General features: G+C 43.0%; 2 protein-coding genes and 2 long non-coding RNA genes across 5 annotated transcripts in view; 3 read left to right on the top strand and 1 right to left on the bottom strand.

Annotated features, from left to right (window-relative positions):
- Window positions 1-6,304: 6,304 nt before the first annotated feature.
- dpr11 (defective proboscis extension response 11) overlaps window positions 6,305-24,485 on the top strand; it is a 37,778-nt gene continuing 19,597 nt past the window's right edge. The window contains exon 1 of the mRNA XM_070280828.1: window positions 6,305-7,082. Within this exon, the coding sequence (XP_070136929.1) occupies window positions 6,941-7,082 (142 nt within the window). The 5' untranslated portion in view covers window positions 6,305-6,940. The remainder of the gene's footprint in view (window positions 7,083-24,485) is intronic.
- Window positions 12,526-14,190, top strand: LOC108127885 (dynein regulatory complex protein 10). Its single transcript, XM_017245198.3, has 4 exons — window positions 12,526-12,769; window positions 12,957-13,554; window positions 13,644-13,793; window positions 13,848-14,190. Exons 1-4 carry the CDS (start codon window positions 12,694-12,696, stop codon window positions 14,164-14,166), a joined length of 1,143 nt encoding a protein of 380 aa, XP_017100687.2. The 5' UTR covers window positions 12,526-12,693; the 3' UTR covers window positions 14,167-14,190.
- On the bottom strand, window positions 16,834-20,771 carry LOC138926494 (uncharacterized). The gene is made up of 4 exons (XR_011443045.1): window positions 20,682-20,771; window positions 17,212-17,361; window positions 17,061-17,131; window positions 16,834-16,990 (listed from the first exon to the last, which is right to left on the bottom strand). It is a non-coding gene; the product is annotated as an uncharacterized lncRNA (long non-coding RNA).
- On the top strand, window positions 21,456-23,880 carry LOC138926493 (uncharacterized). 2 transcript variants are annotated; one of them, XR_011443043.1, is made up of 2 exons: window positions 21,456-21,632; window positions 23,702-23,880. It is a non-coding gene; the product is annotated as an uncharacterized lncRNA (long non-coding RNA). The 2 variants fall into 2 exon arrangements; XR_011443044.1 differs by having other exon boundaries at window positions 21,456-23,224.

Raw genomic sequence — 24,485 nt, 5'->3', positions numbered from 1 at the left:
TAATGTTAACAATTTAGCAGCTATTGGTTTATCTTAATGAAGCCGTCTGCCCCCAGGAGCGACCTAAATACACATTCACACAACCCCGCTTCTGCCGGCTCTGGTTTTTCTGTAGTCTTTAGGTTTTATTAAGCGCTCTCCGGCTCCTCCGGTTAATCCGGCTGGCGTCGCTGGCCCATATACATTACGGTTGGAGTGTCGCTAACCCATCGACGGAAAAGATTTAGCCACCCCTGGAGCACCCTTAACACTCGACATAAAATATTGTCACACTTAACCGCGAAATGGTTGAACTTTCGGCGCTGCGCTGCTTTGCCCTGTCCCGAGTCCGGAGACCGGAGTCCTTTGTCTTTTGCATTTTTCAAGCTGCCTTAAATATTAAAGCGCTCTCATTGCGGTGTCCTCGGTCCCAGGGCTCCCGGCTTGCCACGCCCCTTATCTATCCGGTGCGCCGACGGACTCCCCGGCGGCCGAGATGACGGCCGACGAAAGTGTTGACACCCGTGGGAAAATGTTTTAATAATTCGTGTAAAGAGTTGACAGCTGGGACGCAGGACGTAGGAAGCCGGAAAAGGCAGGCTGGTGCACGTGTGAAAAGCTAAACTTTTATTTTCTACAACAAAGCATAGACCTAAACTTGGGGTTTAAAAATTGTCGGAAAGAGGTTCCGGGTCTCATGGATGGGGCATTCGGTGACGTCTGTTTGACGAAGGACACACGCTATTGACAACGCATTCGGTTTCGTCATAAAATATTCAAAAATGTATATAGACCATGTGGACGTGTGTAAATAAGCCATCGAGAATACACAAATACCCACTCACACACTAATTTGACATGAATTTCGATTGGGATTTGTCTGCCCTTGATTTGGTTTTAGTTTGCCTACTAAATTGATATAGACAGCCAGTATGCGATACACAAAGTGATGTCATCTGGTGTTGAAAAGGGCTGTTTACAGTGGCTACTCCACAAATTACTTTATTAATGATTGCACCATTTACCCCTAATTTTCATATTTGATGGCCATACACCGGTGATATATATTAGTATCATAAGAAAAGGTCGAAGCCTAATAAATATTCAAGTACGTCGACGAATAAATTCAATCAGACTTTCATTACTCAACTACGAACTGGGCTCTTGCCTTATTTTTTGGGCAATTTTCGCCCGACTGAGACTGCACGTGGCCAGAGCCTCGCTTGACACGAGTCCTTCACCTGAGGTCAAGGACAAACTTAGTTATTTGGAGGTAGATGGACCGAAATCCCTCTCCCAAAGGTGCCGAGTGCTCGGGCGTGTGTTGTGATTTAGCTTCTAACTCGGTTGACAGACCATTTACATGATTGAACTTTTCGCCCACATCGATATGGCCATGCCGTTTCGTGTGTATTTGAAGGTTGATTTGAATGTAAATGTCCTGTTGTCCTGTTGCTCTCGCTTGTGACCCGCAGTCAATTAGTAACACCCAGGGAATGCCTCACCTACTGCAGCTGGTCGGTCGGACAAAAACATGCAAATTCTCTGAAAGTTCAGGGTAATTGGTACATCCAGGGAATCGAATGATTAGATGTTCGCCAATGCCTTGAACTTAAAACAAGCTAGAATCCTGGAAGAGCTTACGTACATAATCTTCGATTTCGAAGGAGGCTGCAACTAACAAAGCCATAAATAAACCAGCTCCGGAATCAGGCAGAGGAAAGAGAGACGTTTGCTGTTTAGAAATTTATTAGCAAACAAAAGATTTATTAATGCGAAAATTTGCTGCATCAGCACACATTTGCGGGTGCTGCTGGCTCAAGGAGGAGATACAGCTATTGTTGTTGCAATTGACTTGATCTCTGTTTACCCGGCAGTGGCTTTGGTAAACAGGCAAATAAAGCTTAAGTTGCATCTAAGCAAACAACCATGCACAAAAGGGGCAGCAGGCGAAAGCAGGCAGAAGGCGGCAGTAAATGCCTGCTAAAAACTGGCATTAAATTTAATGTGGCCTCCCGTTCGGGCCGGGCCCAGAACAAATGCACTTGCATTGATTAGTTTACCTAATTTGGCCCGTTTGCTTTTGGCCCGGCCAGAGTACTCGTGATGCGGCGTCCAAGTGGATTGGGAATAGAGGCCAGCATCCACTCCGACCTGGATCGGTGGTCGGGAGGGACTATGGGCCGGAAAATTTGGCAAGCGAAGCGATTAGACCCACACCTCGCTAAATGGCATTACACACACTTGGCTGTGTGTGTGGCTTGGCTTGTATGTGTTAATTGCGTTTGGGCCTTAGTGTCCGCGAATGTTGGGCCAAACAAGCGCGAATCCACTTTAAAATGCGGAGGACACTCAACGGGTAATCGGCCCATGCGGCGTATGAGTAATTTGGTCGGTGGGTCATAAATTAAATTTTTAGTAAGTCGGCAGTAATAATTCTCGGCTCCAACTGTTTGCTTAAGTTTTTCGCAGATTGGCATATGAATAAATGAGGCAGATATTTTTCCAACTTATACCCAAGTATAGTAGATATATATGGCCCTATTTGGTCGGGCAAACTTTCTTCCTACCTGGGATGATTAAGTGTGGGCCATTTATTAACAGATCAAAGTTTATGGCACTCCTGTTTACGTTCGTGTGTGTGTGTGAGTTTCTGTGCAATCTGATTTATGGCGGACCATCTTGGAGTTGCCACGAGCCGGGATGCCGGATACCCGAGTCGGGAAGCTCTAAGAAAGAAAAAGTCCAAGGATTCCTGAACTTTTTGCCTCTCCACATTTATAATTTTGTTTATTCCCGCCGATCGTCGAGCTTATTTCAGAAATGTCCAAAGTTTCAATTGAAGATTAAACTACCAAGTGTCTTGGCCACTCTTCCTGATTAACTTTCCATTGTGCCAGTGACAAGATGCCAAACTCTCGACTGACGTAATCGTTCGATAGCCTTCCTCCACCCTCTCCGAACTTACTCACAAATTGGGAAGTTTTCCGAATTTTCTATTTTGTGAAGGAGCGGAAGGAGCAGCCAGTCAATTGCTGTTTAAAGCGGAGAAAAGTGCTTCCAGAAACAACTTTGAACTCTGATGTAGAACAAACACTGCAGCAACAGCAAAAATAACGACGCCCGCAACTGGCCGTCCTCAAAAAATGTATATAAACCTGTGATTTTTATAGCCGACTTTCTTTTCTGCCTTCCGTGCTATGGTCTAGCTTTTCCTTGCTTTTCCGAGGGGGTTCGGAAGAAGGCGGCATTTGCTTTTATAGACTTTTCGCTGCCCGTCGTAATAGTTTCCGTTTCTACCCGTGTCGGTTGTATGTGCTTGAGTGACCCTTCAGATATTATTTTGGCTGCAAAACAAAGCCGAAACGGTCGAATGTGCTGCTGTTTGGGGTATATAAAAAACCTATAAAAACTCTAGAAAGGACTTCGGTTTCTATTCCGAAATGAAAATGTTTTAGCTTTTGTTTTATCAATTTCATATGTATTTTAATTACTCTAGCTTGAGAGGGCCCAGGAAAGTATAAAGTTTCAATTTAATTTTCAACAAGAATATATGAATAGCTCCATTAAAAACACAGAAATTTCTCAACCGAAAGCATTCAGGCTGAGGCATACTTGAAGTATACTCCTGTATCCTGGATGCAACATATTATTTTTAGCCAAGTGTAGAAAATACTCTTCCCGTTTACAACCTCAACAATAAGTATAGCATACATTTTTGGGCACGTTTTAGGGCCTCAGTTGAAGTCTGACAATGGCTTCGATGTGGAGAAGTGGAGAGACAAGCAAGAAACAGACACAAGCACTCATTAGGAATGTGGAAAAGTGTTTGCCCAGCTTAAGCTTTTAAAAGCAACAGAGACAGCCCCATCAGTGGAGCTACCGACTCGGACCCGTTGACAGGCCGAGAGACAGGCTGAGAGATCGGAGATGCAGGTCGGGGGAAAACTATTTTGACTAGACTACATCAGAGCCCTGAACGTGCCAGGGGCATGGACAGGGACTTGGCTGTGTGTACCGAATGTGTTTTTATGGATGTAAAGATAAACATCTCGAGCCACGCTCCGGCAAATGAAAGGGGGCGCCGCCTGTTGGGGGCCGCAGACATTAATTCAGCAGCCAGGACACAGTGGGTGAAGTGCCTTCCCATTCCCATCCCCGTAACCCACACACACGCTAGGCAATAACATAAAAATTTGCTGCTGTAAATCTGCTCGCAACTAGAAAGAGGCACACTTTAATACGAACTTTGCCCCGCCCAATCACCTCTTGTTTCAGCGCCCACCCGGCGTATACGTAATCTGTTGTGTAATGTCTTTAGTTGTGACAACTTCGGGGAGGAAACTCAGGCCGGAGCAAAAACTGATTCAGAGAGTGTGTGAAAAAAGTGGAAGTTGGATATAGGGGAGCTCCAGAGCCAGCCGTACAAGTCGAAGTTTTGAAACAACATTTAGTTAAATTTCCCCAGGGACTTGGAACGGAGGCGGGCGGCAGACGCATGGACGGAATGATGCAGTGCCACTAGCAACTGTAGAAAATCTAGTTTTCATACGCAGTTAGCTGCGTAAAAATTGTTTAAATGGCTCTGGCCCCTTGGATGGGTAGACAACTTTAATTTGATTGTCTTCCTGACAGATCTCCCAAGAAAATCCCAATAATTGAAAACTGAGCTGCCGATCAATGGCTAATGAAAAGACAAACTCTCTGAGAATCCACTTCTCGCCTGCTCTCTGAGGGCTAAGCAAACTTTTAAACGCTATTTAATTTCAATTACCGCACTACACCCTCTTCACTTTGGGGCAGATGTGAAGTATTGGAGTTCATTCGCACGGAATAAGTAAGTGCTGCTCAATTTGGTCGCTCAACTATGTATTCCGTGGTTTCGTCATTAAGCCATTAAAGGGTTCAGGACCCTCCGGGGGGCCGGGGTGGAGTTTTAATTGCGTTCCGCATTGCCAGCTCGAGGGGGGGCCCTCGACCAAAATTGAGGAGCATTTGTGGGCAAGTTTTCGCACTCAGAAGTTTAGCCCGAAATGTCAAGTCATTAATATTCACACGCCGGCAGGAATGAAAACTGTTTCTCAACAGCCATTCTCGATTCAATGTGGCCGACAGACGAATAATATTTAATTAGAGAATTGTTTAGACGAAGTTTTTAATTACGTGGCCCGCAGCTTCGGGTCAGAATTCTAAGTCCTGCCCGTTTCGCTACGAGACCTGGGCCACCCGCATAAATCTTTTCGCCGGGAGCTTACCCAAAAAAAAAAAACGTTATGAACGCAACACTCGACGTTTCGTCGTAAGCCTTTAAAACGGCTGCCAGCCGCGGGGACGTGAAGTCCCCCATTTTCCATTTGGCAAAGCCCCTTTTCCTCTGAGTAGCCGTCAGTTGCATAAATTTCACTTGTGCCGGCAACGTTAAAGTCAACATTCTGCTGCCAGTGGCCTACATTCGACGATGGGGGGCAAAATGGGGCTTGGAGTGTACTTTCAGCATTACTGCCTCCGCCTTTCACTTTCGGTGACATTTTGCAGCGTTGCATACAACGTCGCATGTGTGTGAGTGTGTGTGCGTGCTTATGCAGATGAGTTGCCAGTAACGTGTGGAAAATTATGAAGATAAATTTGTGTTTGTCTTTTTTTTTTCGTGCGCGCCCCGAAGAGCGTCAGTCGTGTGCCACTTTGCCGGAGCCAGCTGCTGCCGACACGAAAAATTCTATGAAAAATTACCCAAGTAAATCCGAGCGAAGTATAGACGATAGTTTTTCGAAGGGTGAGGTATTAAAGCGACTGAATATAAAGACACGCCAGCATAAAGTTTACTAAAGAACCTTTTAAATGTAGAACCTACTTTTCGCAACATGTTATTCGTGTTCCTTAGTTTCCAAGATTGTAACAGAGGTACATTTAAATTTAATGGCAGTTTCGATTGGCTGACTCAGACTGACACTGGTTGAGAACGAAATTAATTGACAACTGTTTCAGATGTTCGAGGGGAGTAATTTGGCACATTGAATACAAATCGTGTAGCCATGTGGCCCGGGGCCAATTCTCGCCACACTAAGCCGGCAAATGGCAAAACTTGAGATAATTAATTGAGCGCTAAACTAAACACGAATTCCGCACCGAACAGGCCAAAAGCAATTATCTACAATAACACAGCCCAAGCCGCACATGTGAGAGCAGGACTGCCCACACATACAAAGACACTAACAGACACACTCACAGCTGGATAGTAAATCACTTGGAATTTAGCAGTCTAAAATAAATCGATTCTCTATTAACGGAACATTAAAAACCCCGATTGCCTTTTGTTTCATTTCAGATAATTGCGCTAAGCAAACAAAGCACAAACAAACGGAAAATAGACAAAAATCCATTGGAAGGATAGGGACTTGGAGCCGCAGACAGATGTTGCTTCTCGCCCGGCAAGTGAGGGAGCAATGAGAATGGCCAAGAGCCAACGTTTATTGATGGTCACCGGTGGAAAAATCACATTTAAAGACAAATTCCGAATGCCAAACGAAATGAACTGACGCGAAAAGAAATATTAAACAAACTATGAACAGCAGCGCGATTTATGTGCAATAAAATTGGCCATAAAAACTTTGACACTCCGTCATACACCGTCCCAAAACAATAAAAGACAGCACAAACGGAAAACTATTATTTGACAAACTGTCATCGGAGGCAGTGGAAAGTAAAATTGTGAACGTTTGCACAAAGACAGGGGAAAGTCTTCGCATTTCCCGCAGCATCCACGCATCTACGTTGCGTATACGCCGCGTCGGCAGTTCCGCAGGATCCGGGGAGGTGTTAAATGCGTTCGCATATCGCGTCGCCCCCACACCACCCCACTCGACGCCTGATCCACCGCATCCAGCATCCAGCGAAAGCCAGTGAAAGTGCCGAGCTGTGCATTATTTCCGCGTAAGTGAACATTCTCCCCCCGCGGGAGGGGATGTGCTCCTGGAAAAGTCGTCGTTGCAGTTGCACTCGCAGTCGATCCGAAATGCAAACCGTGGAATCGAGGACGCGGCTCCTCTTGCAAGGCGCCCAGCTGACGCAGCTGCTACTCGGTGGCATCCTCTGCCTGACAATCGGTAAGTGCCCCCCAAAAATTAATCCCTATGATCCGGACCATACCACTGAATCTCCTCGGTCACCCAATCCGCCCATAATCAATTAGCCTTCCGATGACACACTATCCTCATGCACCGAATGCAATGTCAAAGTCCCGGCCTCCAAATTTTGAAGCGAAAATGCTCTTAAAAAATATATGATCTTACCTGACTTATCATCGTATAGTTTAACTAATGAACAACTTTACCGAACATAGACGATATAAGCCTTAAATATATCATTAAATATTTTACATCAATTATTCCTTACATTTGGTATTAAAAAAAAGGTTTTATTTTTTAACTTTTAAAAGTTAAGTTCTTAAATTTATCACAAACTTTATCTACAAAAATTAATAGCGAACACTTTAAAGATAAGTTTTTGAATTTTTAATAATCTTTATCATTTGAAACCTAATTTTCTAGATAGAAAATTTTAATAAAGTTTCATCCACATTTTGGGGCAAAAAGTTTGAGATATAAAAGTAAGGTGTGCCATGTGCGGTGGGAAAGTTCTCGACACTGTCTCTTCAGCCCGAGGCGGCTCAATTGCAGTTGCATACATTAAAAATGAACGAGTGCCGCCTGGCTGGAACAGATGTTCTCCCAGCCCGAGCTTCACCTTGCCACGTCTGCCCCATGGTGCACCTCTTGAAATTTTCGAATTTACAACTGTTAGCATTGCAGTTGTTGTTGGTGTTGCCAGCATTGTTGTGCAGGACTCTTCAGTTTCCAACGACAACAATTATGATCCCCGAGCGTGTGTGTCCGTGTGTGCTCGTTAATTGCTCTGGAAGAGCATAAAAAGCGTTGATAAAAAAGTTTAAAAAATATGAACAAGGGGCAGGGAGTGCTTTCAATGAACTGCATAAAGTGGTTTTGTTAACACGCTGCCAACAATCGATTCAATCGTGCCTCACCCTCCTTAATTTGTTTCAATTGTTGGCTCCTTTTTTGCCATTCAATGTCAAAACAATTCCACTCACTTAGTTTCGTTTTTTAGTCTGTTTGAGTGAAAATTCTCTTATTAAGTTGAAGCATCAGTCCATCAAAGCTCACCCCTCCCATGTGTGACAGGACCTGCAGTCCAAGCACTTGTGACTGACAGTCCTTTAATAACAGACTGTTGGGGGGATTCTGCCATTTTCATATAAATTGGGATTTCAATTGAGGGGTATAACAGCATATAAAGGTGAAATTAAAGTTCGATTTATTCGTTTCGTGACTGCATCGTGTAGGGAATCAATTAATATAAGACGGAAAAATAAAAACCAGGCTTAGTATCATGCATAAAAGTCATTGAATACAATTCCTTGTTTATTTCTGCGGAAGAGAAAATGCTGTGGAATTGAATTTTCGCATGATTCTGGGTCGTTGCTGTCAAAAGAAGCTATTAGCGTACTTACTGCTGTCGCCCAGAGCCTCAAAACCCACAAATGGGCCATGGCCCGCGAGTAACCGGAAACCGTAGGAAATACCTTGCAAAATGGCATAGAAATGGCAAGCATGGAAAGCATAATTCACTGGCGCTGAAAAATGTTGAATTGTAAATGATCAGGCAACGGCAACTAATGGGGAGAGGTAAGCTACTAGTGAAGCCATTAAGAGTTCCCCAGCTCACCATACAAATAGTAAAATTTTATTCAGACACATAACCAGCTGCAGGTGCAGCTCCGGTTTCTATTGCTGGAGGTATGCTGTTATATTTTCAACATTCTTAAACTTTATTGAATTTCCCGTTTCTACTCGACTGCGGTCCTCAGAGCAGCCCACCCACCCACTACTGCTGGCCAACTTTGAGTGTAAGATTGATTTATTTTCCATTTGCTGTGCTTTGCTTTCTGCTTCTCAACATTTTTCATAACTTTTTTGGTTTCTGGCTTGGTTCTCTTCTGGCTTGCCAGAAGTGGCAGTAAATATATTTAAGTTGTAAATTGTGTTGGAAATTTGTAAGCATTTAAAAATGATTTGCAGTGGCCCGCTCTTTCGATTTGCCTTTAAACCGAATAAATCCATGACCAGGAGTTGAGTGCTATCAAGGCCTTTTCATAATGTGCAGCTGCTGGGAAGTGCGTTGCGTATCCGCCTCGTTGCCTCGCCGCGTCCTATCCAAAGATGTATAAATTATGGCAATAAAAACTAAAATCAACAGCGCTGCGCCGTTCTCGATTTCGGTTTTAGTTTCTCAGTTTCCTCAACTTGGCATCTTTTTGGGCCAAAAACTTTCCACTTTCGGTTTTTTGTTGCCTTCGTTGGAAACTGAAACTGAAAATGGAGCCGGGGACATTATTTCTTTGCTTTCATTTCCGTCTGTTTTGTCTGTTTGGGTTTTATTGCAGTTCACCCAACTCGCAGCATACAGTTCTCAGTTTTTTCCTCTTTTTTCCTTGTTCCTGGCACAGCAAATAAATATCACAAAAATTCGCTTCCCGTTCCGTCAGGCATTTCCATGAATTTCTCTCTCTCGCATAGAAAAGAATTTTCCTCGTTTTTCTTTGGATCTGGCTTTTTTTCTCGTCGCAGCTCGTCGTTTGCTACTTTGGCTGCTTTTTGTTTCGGCTTTATCCGCCGCCGCGCATTTTCCCACGGCTGTTGCGAAACAAAACAATGAAATGAAAAATTATGGCCAAGAGCCGCCCCCTCCCGATCCAGCTTTCATCCGGTGTGTGTGGGCTTGTGTGTAAATGTGTTTTTGCCATCAATTTTTATTGCAAGCTGAGTGTATCAATAAATTAAACATAAAATTTTCAGCCGGAAGGCACGGAAGGAGAAAAGTGCATCGTTCGACATAAACCGAGCATCTTGTTGAGCCATTGAATTGATTTTGTGGCCGTAAAATGCATTCGGATTTGGCCAATTGGCATCGAAGTTGTTTCTCAATTTGCCTTCTGACTTCCTCCAGATGTTCCTCCCCCTGAGCTCCTTGGAGAGTTTTGATGGATGACCAAGCAATTTATATTTAATAAGCTTACCAAGCTGGCAAGTGCTTTGGCTAAAAGCTAATTGCTGGCATTTCACTTCAAGCCAAGTTGCGAGAGTTCTGAGTCGAGAACCGAAAGCCGAGACTATCGAGAGTTCCCTGAAGGCTTATTCAAATGCTTGTTTGCCGACCGTGTTATACATCAATCTTAGCCTTGGCAGCAAAAAAACAACCAGCAAAATCAATACATTCTATATCAATATTAATGGACTCTCAGTTTCCGTGCCCACCTCCCTGGAACGCACACAGGGATAAAAAAGTGTTGACAGCTGCTTTTATTCACCTGTCAGACACACAAGCCGCGCTAAACCGTTGATAAGCAGTTGGCCAACGGCGTGTCATACATGTGGCTCACACCCCGATCCGGCCCTAGAAAAATCCAGCTATCTCGTCTTCTTGTCCATCCGAAAAAGAGCCCCTGGCAATAAAAATCCATCAGCATCATTTATCAATAGGGCCAAGCAACGAGGTCGTCCTAGAAAATATGGAAATATCAAATAGTCATGTAGAAGAGCCGAAGCCGAAAGAAAATATGTCAACTGTCGAAAGGAAACTTTGCCGGCTGCCCAGTGATTGTCCTTTCTTGTCACAGTGCATAAATGTCACAAAGTTCGGGTTTGATAAATGACATCGTCCGCCCCTCGCCAATGTATTAATTTGGCCCAGAACACGGTCTGCTCCAGAACAAGAGCCCTGTAGTATTTCCTTCATAAATATCTAATTAAAGTCCACCTAACTAGTCCTGCCACGTCACCCTTTGGCGCAACATTTCAATTAAATTTTATCTCGCCTGATGCTGCGATCTGATGGATCTTTAGCCCAAAGTGCAAATATAATTCAATTTCGATTTCCCCCATCCAGCTGCAGCTGACAGTTCAATTACCAATTTTTAGTTTCTTCCTGTTTTATTGTTTGATATTTTTCGAGGGTGTGTGCGAGGGGCTGGGATCTCTGTGCAGTGTCTCTGAAAGTTATTTGCTGTCGCCCGACGGTTGTTTGCCGGTTGCTTACAGGAGGCGCGCCTTTTGCAAGGCAAATGAGCGGCATGCCAATGCCCCTCCTACTGTACCCTCCTACCCAATGGGTATCGCCATGGCATTCAGGGGAACAACGAACAGAGCTCCGGCTCTCAAACAATATCTGATAAGCTGCATCATACATTTGCATACTTCCGGCAATTTGTTTTTGTGCGGGCCAAACGAATCGAGACAAATGCAATAAGCGCACAACGACTACGACGGCAAAAAACAGTGACACAAAAATGCTAGTCGAGTGCCTCATCAACGAAACTGTTCTACACTTTCGCCAAACATATCTAAGCATTGGGATTTTAATTTAAAAATTTAAAAGGAAATTTAACAGATTACGTAGAGTAGGAAAAATGTAGTATCCACTTAAGTAATTAAAAATGCTCATTAAAAATTTCACAAATCAATAATTATGCTTCATTAATTATCCTAACAATGTTGAAGACACTTAACCTAAATCAAGTACCAATTGGATGACTTTGGGGTAAGTTAATGCATAAACAAAAACACATTAAAATCAATAATGAATCATAAAGGATAAAAACCTTCATGAAATTATTCTTCTATAAAAATAAACATTCTAAAAATTCAAAGCACCCTATGTATTATTTTTACCATATGTTGAAAACAATTTTATAAAAAGTACCATTTAAATTAGGAACTGTCCCCCTTAGCCTTATTTCCATTACAAACTTTGTGTCCTTGGAGTGTGACCCCTCCCCAGGGAAGTGTAGTGAAAAACACAAAGAACATGGCGAATAAAGATAAAACCCAAAGAGTTCACTGGCGCATGCTGCTCGATGCGGATTCCCAGGCGGAGTCGGAGGCTGTTCGCATTGTGCATACAAATGACGCCCCCCATTTTGGAGCCCGTTAAGCCCCCTCTGGGACCCGCCCGTGAAACTCCACGCATTTGTTTATTTAGGTGCTTTGCCTGTGACTCGATGCAAGTTGTTTGCCATTTGCTGTGAGCTGTGTGCGTCTTTTGCCGGGCAAAAATATTGTTAACCATAAATTTTTGGCAACACAGCGGAACAGACCAGAGCTGCAGCGGGCAAAAAAAAAAGGAGAATCCAAAGTGCAGCTAACATTTCGAGCAGGAAATGCTGCATTTGTAGTCACAAATTCCGGGGCATTTGTTTAGAAAGTTTGTCCGGAGTCCGCGACTGAAAGCTGAAACTGAAACACGCCATGTAATGTCAACTTGATTCGAGTCCAAACAAGAGCTTCCACTTGAGCAAGTTTTCAGTTCAGCGGAGCGGACTCCGGCGGCAGATAGATGTGCTAGAGCTCTCGTTTTGTAAATATGCGATATTTTGTACATAAATCGGCGTCATCGTTTAGGGGATCAGACTAACAGGGCTAACTTCCATCAAAGTGCAGCTGTGAGTTTTAGCTCAAAACAGAAACATATACACACTGATATACAAAAAAAAAAACAAAGCTCCAAAAATAAAAAAAAATAAAAAGTCACACGAACAAATACTAAACAAATGACTCTCGCGTAGCCCTAAAGCCCATAAAAAAATATACAAAAAAAATACATAGCTTCACATGAGACTTGTTAAAAAAGGAAGAGACCAAGATGAGTTTGACAGAGATGATGCGGGGCAAGGCGATGCCGGTGGAGAAGAAGACCGACATTAAGTTGGCCCAACATGGTGAGAGACTCTGTATCTTCACATATTATTGTAGATGGTTGACCTGCCTTGCAATGCTATCTATGAGATAAATTATTTAATTTAATTTATCTTAAAGTTCAAGTTTAAAAAGACTTTAGATTTTTTCTTCTTAAACCAAATATAAAAAAATGATAATAAAAATCGATTAAAAACACCTTCTCCATAGACTTTGCAAATGTTCGCGTTACCCAAATCGGTTGTGTGATGGGTGTCCTGGCCGAGGCGATTGAGAGGGTCAAGATCTCTCTTATTCTACCCAAATTGCTAGAGCACCCTACACACGTGGCCAAGGTCCTCAATGGCACTGAATTCGAGCCCGCCGTCCGTCTGATAAGATCCTATGTGCGACGCCGACATTTCATTTTGAAGGAGAAGCGACCACCTCTGATGGACCATGGCATTATTCAGATCATCGACTTCTTTCAGCGCAACTGCGGGATGTACCATCTCTTTCCGCGCTACTACAACCACTTGAATGAAGAAGAAATGAAGTTGCTAAAGGCCTATGAGATGCTCTATGACTTGACCAAGGACCGCTTGTACCAGACATCGACAGACGCCATCCTCCAAGAGCGCCAGTTGCATGCCATGTACAAGGAGAACGAGTTGGTCACGGAGCAGGTGGAGGCCATGCGTCGCAAGATTCAGGAGCAAAAGGTGGCCGTTCGATGGCGTATCGCCGCCAAGGAGGCTTATGTGAAGAACTACGAGGACACGCTTATGAAGAAAAAGCGTGAGAAAAACGACCGAATTCAGATGGAAGTGTGAGTGGTTCAGACTGGACTTTCTATTAGTTAGAAGGGGGAATAGTTAAGTTCTAGAACCTTTTATTAACAAACCTCCTACCACACAGTGATCGCTGTACTCGAATAGTTCGGACCAGCAAAAAGGCCAGTCTCGAACGACAGGCCGAACTCGAGGAGGAGATTGAAAACACTCGCAAGAACTACGAAATCTCGACCAAGGCCTACCAGAAACTTGAAAAGAACCTTCGCGAGGAAAAGTAAGTTGTAATATCAATTTTCGATCAGAATGCTTTACCCCAATCCCAATCCAGAAACAAGTATATCCTGCAGCTGCAGGCTCTTATCAAAAAATACGATAATGTTATTGGCGAAAAGATGATTGAAAACATTGAGCTGAAGGAGCAGGGCAAGGCGGCCAAGAAGGAGCTGGACGAATACATGGTCGGATTCAGGAAGCTGGAGCGAGTCTACAAGAATATTGTCGTGAAACGCGAGGAGGAGGAAGCCAAACGGCGCCAGAACCGTGTCATGCTCTTCACAATGAATCGCGCCGCCTCCAAGATCCAGAAATATTGGAGAAAGTGGAAGAAACACATGCGCAAGAAAAACAAACGTCTCAGGAAGAACTAGGGTCTTTCATCCTTTTTTCGCAAGCCAACAAAATTTTCTGTACATATGTGTGGATATTTTAACAAAATTAAATCCTTTATTCCTCTTCAATAACAACAGTAGGGGAATACAGGGGTATCAAAGATAAAATAGTTACTAAAAATAAAAGCTATGGCTATGAAAGTGACTGCTTTGAAGCCATTTCTAAATTCCCTCCCATTTAGATTGAAATTCACGCCGGCAACTAACTGATTTCACCCCGGCTGGATTGGCTTATTAGAGGAAAAACTAATTTCACTTTTAATCTGCAACCTCCCGAGCCACAAAGACAGGGCTGTCGCCCCAAACCGTCTCCGGCGTTCCAGCTATCTGTCCTCCATTGGGTGTCATTTGCATTTAAAATGTGTATGAGAGAGGTTTCCATTTTGGGCAGTTTTCGTGTAAAATGCATAGAAAAGGGAATTTTAAGCACAATGTGCACTGCCAACGAGTGGAACATCCTATGAAGCTACATGGCTAAGTGCATGGAACTCAAAGCCAAAAATGTCCTGCCCAATCCGCCAGAGAATTTTGTGGCTCGTGGATGACAAAAAAAAATGTACATAGAGAGTGGGGAGGTGAATGGAATGCAGGAGGCGAGCTCAACCAACCATTGGACCATCGAAACGAACCGACCGTATATGCAAATTACGGGCACTGCTCATGCCCTGTCATGAATTGTCACCCATTTTCCAACTGAGATGCTTCGACACGCGCTGGGCCGCGTTGTGGCGACACCAACCAGTGGGCGTGGGTCGTGGAAGCGTGGGGCTCCGGCCATGAGGTGGTTATACCACAAAACAGCCCCGTCCTCAGACCCTTTCGACTGCAGCACTCATCCGCCCCGTTGGCTGCGCTATGACTTTCCGCCCGACAGCAGTCGACATGAATATATCTGCTGCTAATATCAGGTTTCCTTTCACCCCTGCCATATCCTTCCCACCTCCCACCCCATCCCATCTTCATTCTACCAACTCCCAGAAACCACCAACACCACCCCAGGCAACCCCTTCCTGGCCAACAGTTTCGAATTGCTAATTTTATCAGGACGTGCACACATGTGTTACAACATTTTCGGTGCAAGGACGACATCCTTTCGGCGGCCGAGGACATTCGTTATCGCAGATCTACGTTCGGCATTTTATTGTTGACCATTTCCGTTCGGCCCATAAAGATTGATAATTATGTCGGGCTAATATTGTCAGCAGTAAAAATTGATATCTGCGGTGGGCGGCGGGAAATATTTTATGGTCACTCTTCAGTCCGATTGTGCAATTCCCATAAAATCCTCATAATAATCCTATGCGGGGAGGGGCAAAGGGATTGAAATGGGAGAATCCAATGAATATAAACAACAACAATTGAAATAATGGCAGCCAACTGAAATCGTATCACAGGCAAAGACCGGCAAAGACCGCAGCAGGATTGCTTTTCACCTCGGTTTCCTCCTGTTTCCTATCTGTATCTATCGCTTACTGTCTCTGAGTGTGAGTGTGTGTGTGTTTTTGTCCTTTGTCCTGACGATTTAATCGCAGTAATGGAAACGTCTTTTTTTATTAGAGATTTTCATTTTGAGCGTATATACGAATTCCTATTCAGAGTATTTGCCGTTTCAATTGTTATATTTATTGTGCCACTGTTCCTGCCGATGATTGCAATCGAAATGAAAACAATCCCCATATTTACATTTTTTCTTTGATACTCTAACTAAGGTTATTTAGGGATTTTCGTATATTTTTGAACTTTTCCAAAAAACATTGTTAGGCCTTTAAAAACTATATTTAATGAAAATTGGTAATGAAAATGGGTAGAGGTTTGACTAATTTGATAGTATTTGATAGTAAAATACAAATAACAAAAATGCCATTGTGAAAGAAAGAGAAATCTTTATTGCTCACTTGCTTTTTTTTATTTTGTTACGATTTGGCGTCCTGTCAGCTACATAGTTGACATTTTGAACATGTGGGTAGGTCTGGGATGCACAGAGGACTGTCAAGGCTAGATACCATTTAGGTTCCACTTTGCCATTCAAGTAAATCTCGTTGATAGAATAACTGGTTCAATATTCATTAAATTAAGTGTTTGCCATTCATTCGACTGTGCCTGGCTTAAAACGTTGAATTAAATATGGATACCCATACATAGGTACATATGGTATGGTATGGGGCTCGTATGCGGATGGCCCGCAGTCAGCAGCCACGATATTCATATGAACAGCACTCCTGTCGCTGCTTTGAATACTTGGCATTCAAATGTTTTTGGAGGAATGCACACACACAGGCGCGCCAGACATCCCTCGGCTCGAATGCCTTAGCCCCTGCTGGGCTCTGGGCCATGTGCCCTGTCATGGTCGGTGCATTCCATGGAAGCCAAGCTACCCACTGCCATAATACTCACTCTACCCAACTCCCACCATACAGCTCCACAACAAACAAACTCACTTTGCACTCTGGTTATGGAAACCGTGTGGTGAGCTGTTGGGGCTTTCTTTTATTCGCTGCCAAACAATTGTGAGAGAAATGTGTACTTGCTGCTCCGAAAGTGAGACAAAACTAGGCAGAATGGAAGGTATGCATCGAATAGCCTGGGAGTATTCTATTACACTGTAATAATTTGCATAATTTCAATTATTTATTAGGGTTACACCTAGTTATACATTTAAAACCTTGGACTTATTTCGTAAAATACAAGTTCACTCAAAATAAAACTTGCAAATAACTAATTTCTGCGTCTGTGATCATTTCCTGAAGCTCTGGTAAACCAAAGACCGTAGAAACTGATGGATCATATGGGAGATTATTTGATTCTGAAAAAACATAATTAAATTAAATAAATATACATAATTTCATTCTAATTAAATAATTTAAATAACTTACCCTGTTTACAGCAAGAGATTTACGGTGCCAAAGATTGAAGGAAAAATTTCCAACCATAAATATAAGATATTCTAGATAGGAGCGTTCGGAAATGTAATGTGAAATGTGATTTTTTTCGAAATTCATAATATCATTCATATCCATTCCTTACCTGCGGCCAAAGAAGCTTTTTTCTTGTTTGTAAATAATACAACCATAACAACTGTATTTTTTTTCCAAGTGCATACTTGAAGGTGGATATAATGGCAGGCCGAGGATGCAGGAAGCAGGAAGTAGCTAGACGGCGTTCCATTTTCTAAGGCTTTCGGTTTTGCGACCAAAAAAAACAAGAAAAAAAAAAAAACAAAAAAGGAGAAAGGAGAAAGAAAAGCAAACAACTTTAGCTCCAAACATCATGCCACAATATTGGGGTAGCTAGCTGCAGGGACAAAAGCCTCGAGGGCCCCAACCGATTCACGAGTGCCGGAAATGCTTTATGAGTTCGAGGCAATGTTTCCTCCCAGCCATAAAACGCGAGTCGGCCAAATTGAAATCTCACTTTGCGCCGCTAACTTTTCATCTTGTGTTTTTTTGGCCGGCACAAATATATATATGTATTTATGCATACTCTGATGCATAGGAGAGTGGCACTAGCTAGCTCCTCTGGCTGTTCAGAAGGATGCTTGCCAAAAATAAAATCGAGAGGAGCCTTATCCTCGTAAGGATAGTGGCGGAAGGAAAGGGAAACGAGCGGAAAGTAAAGTTGCGCAGCCAAAAAGGCGTCGCCCGCTGAATGCAGGCAACGTCTCTAACTGCTCATAATTTATGCTAACGGCAATTTAAACTTCAGCTGTTATTTATTAAAGCCACGTGAAGTCCTTTCACGTCCTCCCCGGTCCTGGCCGAAGCCCTCGCCACTCGGTCATTGTAAAGCCGCACTGTCAATGCCCCACTAACAGAACCTACGGTTCAGGCACCGTGTGGCAAGGGCCTCTGAAGGCGCTTTAAAAAAACGGGGAAAACTATATAGGATGACGTGTTTTAATTCAACTTATAATGTATATTATTCAATATATTCAATATTTGTATACCTTATTTCTCATAATCCCCCTTTAAAATTCACTAATAACTCTGGAGAAATGAATATGTAAACTTTAGTGTTGTAAATATGTATTTTTTGTTTTTAAAATTCACTTTACATAGTCCTAAAAAAAATATTCTTAGCTAGTATGAACCCATTGGGTTAATTTTCTCATTTAAATGCCCCATAATCGTAATCAAGTTCGTAAAACTTTACGCCGCTAAGCTGCACACACATAAATGTTATGTATTTTTAGGCCAAATTTTCTGCACTTCCGGTTCACTGTTGTTGGCTGCCAAAAAGTGACCCAAATTTACAGCCAAAGGGGCGGCTGTGTCTGGGTTTGTTTGCCCAGCCCAGGGGTGGCATTGGGGGAGCCAGAGGAGGCGGACAGTGAGGGCAGGGTGCCATCAAATTGTTGCCAGTGCCAGACCGGGATGCAGTTGAATGTCGCCGTTGCAGGAGCAGAAGCACTGGGAGGTACGAAGGGGAATGAGGCCGGGAGCATTGTCGCCCCTGCAGTCGAGTTAAGTGTTTTATATTTTCGTTTAGCAGCTGAAAGTTGCATCCTTGTCCCGGCTGGGCATGGCTTGGGCAGGTCCTGCATCCATCCATCCATTCCATCTACTCTGCTGCCGACTGCTGACTGCCGACTGCGTTGTTTTTATGAAAAAGTTAAAAGGCACAAGTCCTGCCGCATAAACAAACACACACAAATTCAACCACTACTTTTGCATTTATTTTGTGTACATATTTCCACGCACACACATCCACCTGGCCGATTGCCGTTTAAAGCACTTTGAGCCGAGATTCAAGAGTTTTATTGGTAAATTGGACAGATTGAGGTAAAGTGATAGAAATGTCATCGCCACTTGGATACAGTTTTAAAATTTGCCAGAGAGTCCAGCTCTAGCTCGGATTTATGCCATCTTTTGGCCATTCTATTGGTCATGTTCTTAATGAATTTGATAGAAATTGACTTTTAATAAAATCAAAAATAGTTTATAGACTTAAGTCTTTACTCTGACAGAATAAACTTGAAAATTCAGCTGGGTAATTAAAAGCTTATGACCATAAAGTTACCTTTGGTGATTTCCGTTTTTATGTCGGAATCCGAAAAAAAGTCACATTTAATATTTATGGCTCCCCTGGCAGCAATCCAATACAAAATTAAATTCAACATAATTTTCACTCTCTCCCCCACAACGACTGTGACACAGAAAAAACAATTACGTTTATTATTCATGCAAAACGTGTTTAGGATGCACCACATTTTCCACATTGCATCTTATATTCCCCCACCTTCGGGCTGGCAGCATCATTAGATGGCATCAGGAGGAGCAGAAAAGCATGGAAAAAATCACAAATATAAAAAAAAATGCAACGTGCAAATGAAATTCCACCTGCTATCAACAAATTGCGCCACTTTGCAGGTTAACTGCAGCGGAACAGACTGGGGAAACCGCGACTGCTAGACAATGACTAAGTTTATAAAACGACTGTGAGATACCCGGTACTTTGAATAAATTATGGTTCAGCATTGTAATCGTTATAAGATCTATGATTGATGTATATACATGTCTTTATAGATATTTGATTGTTTTTAAATAAGTATCAAAATATCATAATCTTCAGCGACAGTTGTTTATTTAAAATACATTATACCCCGCCATGTGGTACAAAAAAGAACAAACAGGGGCAGAAACTACACTTGATGTGCATGACTTGCAACAAAGCGAGAGTCATTCCACGGCGGGTTTTGGTTGAAAAGTGCAGTTGATTGCTGACTCCGGGCTTGGGTTTCGAAAACAGAACAGCTCCGGTTCGAGATGAGCCAGGGGAGAAGTTGTTAAAAGCACTGAGGTTACGACGTGTTGGAATTTTTATGCGTTTTAAAGTATTTGCAGTGGCAGCAGGACTGGAACGGGTCGGAGGCAAAGGCAGCGTCCGTAAAACCGTATTAAGCGTGGAAAACTAAGTTATGCGACAGAGCGGAGAGTTACGAACAGGAGCGCCATAACAACTTAGCACGTACAGGCAGTAGCCGAACGTGTGTGCGTGCACTACACACACTCCAACACACACTTACTCATACATAGCCTGACAAGAAGTGTATATACAAGAGCGGTGTGTGAAAGTGTGGGTGCGGTCGTAATGATGTGGGTGGCTGGAATGACACGTTGCGGAAGTTGTGGCTTAGTTCGTGTGCCAGTGAAGGGGCAGCCGACAGTTTATGTCTGCGAGCTTAGCTCAAAAATACGCCAACTTGTTTGCTCAAAAGGCATAAAACATAAAAAGTACCCCCCATCCTCCCACACAACAGCTCACATAGAGGATGCCGGAGTTCTTTATGCTGCCATTACCACATCATAAAATCCTTCTTTTTTGTGTCCAACTAATGATGGATGAACCATAGCCACAGGTAGAGAGCGTTGTAAAGATATCAAGCCGTTTCATGACCCATATGCTTCCACGCCCCCTTCTATTTGTACATCTCTGGGTGTATGTTTTTTCATACCCGTGTATGGTATGTGTGGGGGCTTAATGCACCAACTACGTACCTACATATAATGTCTCTATCCGCACAAGAGAATTTCATTAATTATGACCCACAAAAGATTAGCGGGCCATGGAATATAAAAACAGTAAACAAACATATTTTATGCTGGACTACGTTTAACAAATTACAAATTTTACTTTGTCCGCAAATTATCTACGGCCATCCGAATTACATATGTAATTTTTTAATATCACTAATTGCAGGTTGCAACGGAAATTATAATGGATTCTGCTCCATTGGTTGGTTCACCTTCACCTGGTTGCTCCATTTGGTTGGTTCACTTTTTCGTGTTCCAATCGCCCGGTCCTTGACCACCAACGATAAGTCCGATTAATGCCAGTAAATAGAAGGAACTTTCTTTCACAGTCATGGTTTTTCAGTTTAAGTCATCAGTTATTCAGTTTCCCTTTATATATATGATCCCAACAGCTGTGTATAATCAGGGTAACAAAATAAATTATCCCATTTGCAAAATGCTTTAAATTTAAATTAGACAGAGTATCTAACAACTGGCCTTTTAATTAGTTGGTTTGTAACCATTCAATGATCAATGATGCACTTTCTAAAAATTAAACAGAAAATAGAAGCAAAAAGTGCAATTATCCAAAGGTTAAAATGTCAGAAGCCATTCAATTTATCATCCAACTAACAATAAAAGGCATTTTAAGCTTGTCAGAAAATTTCAATTAGTGGAATAGAAAAAAAAAACTATTTATTTAATGCGTCATTTATCATTGAAATTTTTGAGTCTTGGTGAGTTAGCAAGCAAGATAAATGTAACTGAAACGGCCGCAAAAAACATTATTCGCCTGCCAGCGCCGCTTACATTTGCGGTTATTTCTGGCCATTTTTGCTTTAGACCAAATAATATGAAAGCGGATGCGAGCTCTACCTCCCCAATTCAATCTCGGGCTATAATTGATAGTTGGGAAAACAGAACAACTAAAAGCGGGTTGGTTTTTGATAGACACTCTGACGCGAAACCACAGACTATTAGGGTTTATTAAGCGACATCTAATGCCGGCCACTTTTTTTAAACACACGCATAACACTCTACATGGTATATACAAGGACGTGTGTTGGTCCTGCGGTTTTTCCATTTTAGCAAAAATATTTATTTATGCATTAAAACAAGTGCTTCGCCGTCAAAATCAGGACAGCTGGCAAAATATTATTGCAGTGGCCCAACCGAATATTGGTAGTCATGATTATTGGAGGTATAATTAAAACCAGGCCGGCCTGCGGAAAAACTCGACCATACAATATTAAGGGATAGCCCTGGTGTGTCAAGGTTTGATGGCAAATGGAAATTGGCAAGAATTTTTGCGGAAAAAATTAAATGCAATCCTGTGAGTGATAGACGGTTGATTTTTGCAGGAAAATCGCATCTGATGCATTTAATATTCATTTCATGTGGTCGGGGGCCTCCAGGCCTAATTAATTCAGGCTAAGCCGAAGGCAAAGAAGGCCCCTTACTGACCCCCGAGTCATTTATAGGCAAATATTTACCCGGATGTGGATCCGCAATGAATCTCTGCCAGGCACCTGGGCTCATCCAATTTCTTTGGCAGTGCACTCACTGGGCCGCCTGCCTTCTAACCAAAAACAAATTTGCCAAAGGCATTTTTTTTCCTTTGCTCGCATTTTGGTTCAGATACATTTTTTTTTTGCTTTATTGAGATTGTGAGAGTTGTTCGGGGCAGTGATGTGGGAAACCACCTTCTTGTCCGCCCCTTTGGGCGTGGCCAAATTGGATTTGCCACGTTACATGGCGTCGACACTCACAAAGTACTCAAACCAATAAGGGAGGGGGGAAAGGCGGCATCAGGGATAAGACTCGACAGGGTATGCAAATTGCTGGAGGCCAAGCGATTTCAAGGTTGAGCCTGCCTGCAATTTGGTTTCAATTTGGGGACATCGTAAAATTGCAATTTATGAAATATCGTAAAGTCGTCGCATGAGCGGCTCGTCAGGTCGTCGGTTCGTCGATTCCCAGACCAATTAACAGTCCACACAGAGGGACACAAAGCGACTCACATAATTACTGCCTTCCGGCCTTTGAAAACTCATTTCCTGTTGCCATCACTGGGCTCCTTTCTGGGGCCACAAGTCGATGGGCTCAGATAGCACACACATGCAAGATGGCTCCTTAAGCATACCAATTGGCCTTTTGTCAATATACCTACATATCCCTACCTCTCTCTCTCTGATGGCCCTCTTGCCATCCTTTTCCATGTGTTTGGGTGTTTTTCTAGTATTAATTAAACTTAATTAAGTTCCCATTGCCCAGCAAAAGTAAAGTACAAGCCAACCGAGAAAGGGATCTTGGGAGGAGCACATGCCGCAGGCCTTGGCAGTGTTTCAAGAGAAATTATTAAGCAGCATGTGGCAAGTTATTTTTTTTGTACTCATGGCACACGACTGCAGGCAACATTGAGACATTTAACGAGAATCCACTTTGTCTGCACAAATGCGTTGTAAAATGTTTAATTAAAGTATGCAAAGTTGTGTCAGCTGCCGCCGTCGGCCAGCAAATAACTTCCGGTAAGGACACGCTCTCAAAAACATACGCCCAACAGCCTGGGGATTACGACTTTGTTATTATCTTTCAGTTAAAAAATGGAAAGCTTAACTCAAATTTTAAGTCACAACATACTTTAAATAATAATAATATGAGATTAATTATAAAAGTTTTAAATTATAAAATTTTTGATAAAATATTATATGAATGAAATCTAAGACTATATTACTCATACGCCCTGATTGACATACCCGGTAAAATTAATTTACTCGCTAATTATTTAATGATATAAAAAGCTTAAATCGTCAAAATTTAAATCATGTTTAACTTCTCTGTACCAAAGTTCTAACGACAACTTCAGATTCTCACTTACCCTTCTTAAGGGTATAAGCTAATTGGGTTGCCAAGCAGTTGACTCATCCTGACTTATGTAATTTCTTGTGTGTTTGTGTTTCTGTCATGTAACTTGAAACTGATATTTTAATTAATTTTTGGAACAGGCCAAAAAGTTTCCTTCAGCACTAGTTGGAATAACTTGGAATGACCAACTTTTACCTGGGCTACATCTCCTAATCTGTGTCTTCATTAACATGTCCCTGGAAGCAGATGGCTGATGGTATCACCCCACCTTAGCATCCCCCTCGTTTAGCAAAGTGAAATAAAGTTGGCCTGATGTTGACTTCTCGTGTATTTGATTGCCTTAGCTGGTTTGAGCTGCTTACTGACGATGATTCTCCAACGGGCGCGACGAACTTGTGGTGACATTTGTGACATTGCCTCCGACCTCCGATCCCGCTCCCGGTTCGGATCACTTGCACTTGGGCGGACAACAAGGACTGCAGCAGGGCGTGCAGCAGGGACTGCAGCAGGGGGCGCAGCACGGGGCACAGCACGGGGCACAGCAGGGGGCGCAGCACGGAGCGCAACATGGCGCGCAGCAAGGTGTGCAACATTTGCAGCACGGACTGCAGCAGGGCGCGCAACAGGGTGCGCAGCATGGCGTGCAGCAGGGCGCACAGCAAGGTGCACAGCACGGAGCGCAACAGGGACTGCAACACGGACTGCAGCACGGGCTACAGCAGTCCCCGCAGCACGGACCGCAGCAGGGGCTGCAGCACGGACTGCAGCATGGGCTGCAGCATGGGCTGCAGCAGGGGCTGCAGCAAGGTGCGCAGCAAGATCCACAGCAGGGGCTGCACATCTTCGATTCGTGGCTGAGCCCGTCAGAGAATACAAGCCGAGATTTGGAATTTGGTTTGTGTGTGTTTGTGTAAAAAAAACTCC

Source organism: Drosophila bipectinata, chromosome 3R (genome assembly GCF_030179905.1).
Source record: "Drosophila bipectinata strain 14024-0381.07 chromosome 3R, DbipHiC1v2, whole genome shotgun sequence".
Lineage (NCBI taxonomy): Eukaryota > Metazoa > Arthropoda > Insecta > Diptera > Drosophilidae > Drosophila > Drosophila bipectinata.
The sequence above is the reverse complement of the archived record's forward strand: the minus strand, read 5'-3'. Positions and strand labels throughout refer to the sequence as shown.

Excerpts from the sequence above, each read along its gene's own strand:
- LOC108127885 (XM_017245198.3), top strand. The coding sequence starts at position 12,694 with ATGAGTTTGACAGAGATGATGCGGGGCAAGGCGATGCCGGTGGAGAAG. Across the intron at positions 12,770-12,956 it reads CATTAAGTTGGCCCAACATG|ACTTTGCAAATGTTCGCGTT; the intron begins GTGAGAGACTCT and ends CCTTCTCCATAG. Across the intron at positions 13,555-13,643 it reads GACCGAATTCAGATGGAAGT|TGATCGCTGTACTCGAATAG; the intron begins GTGAGTGGTTCA and ends CCTACCACACAG.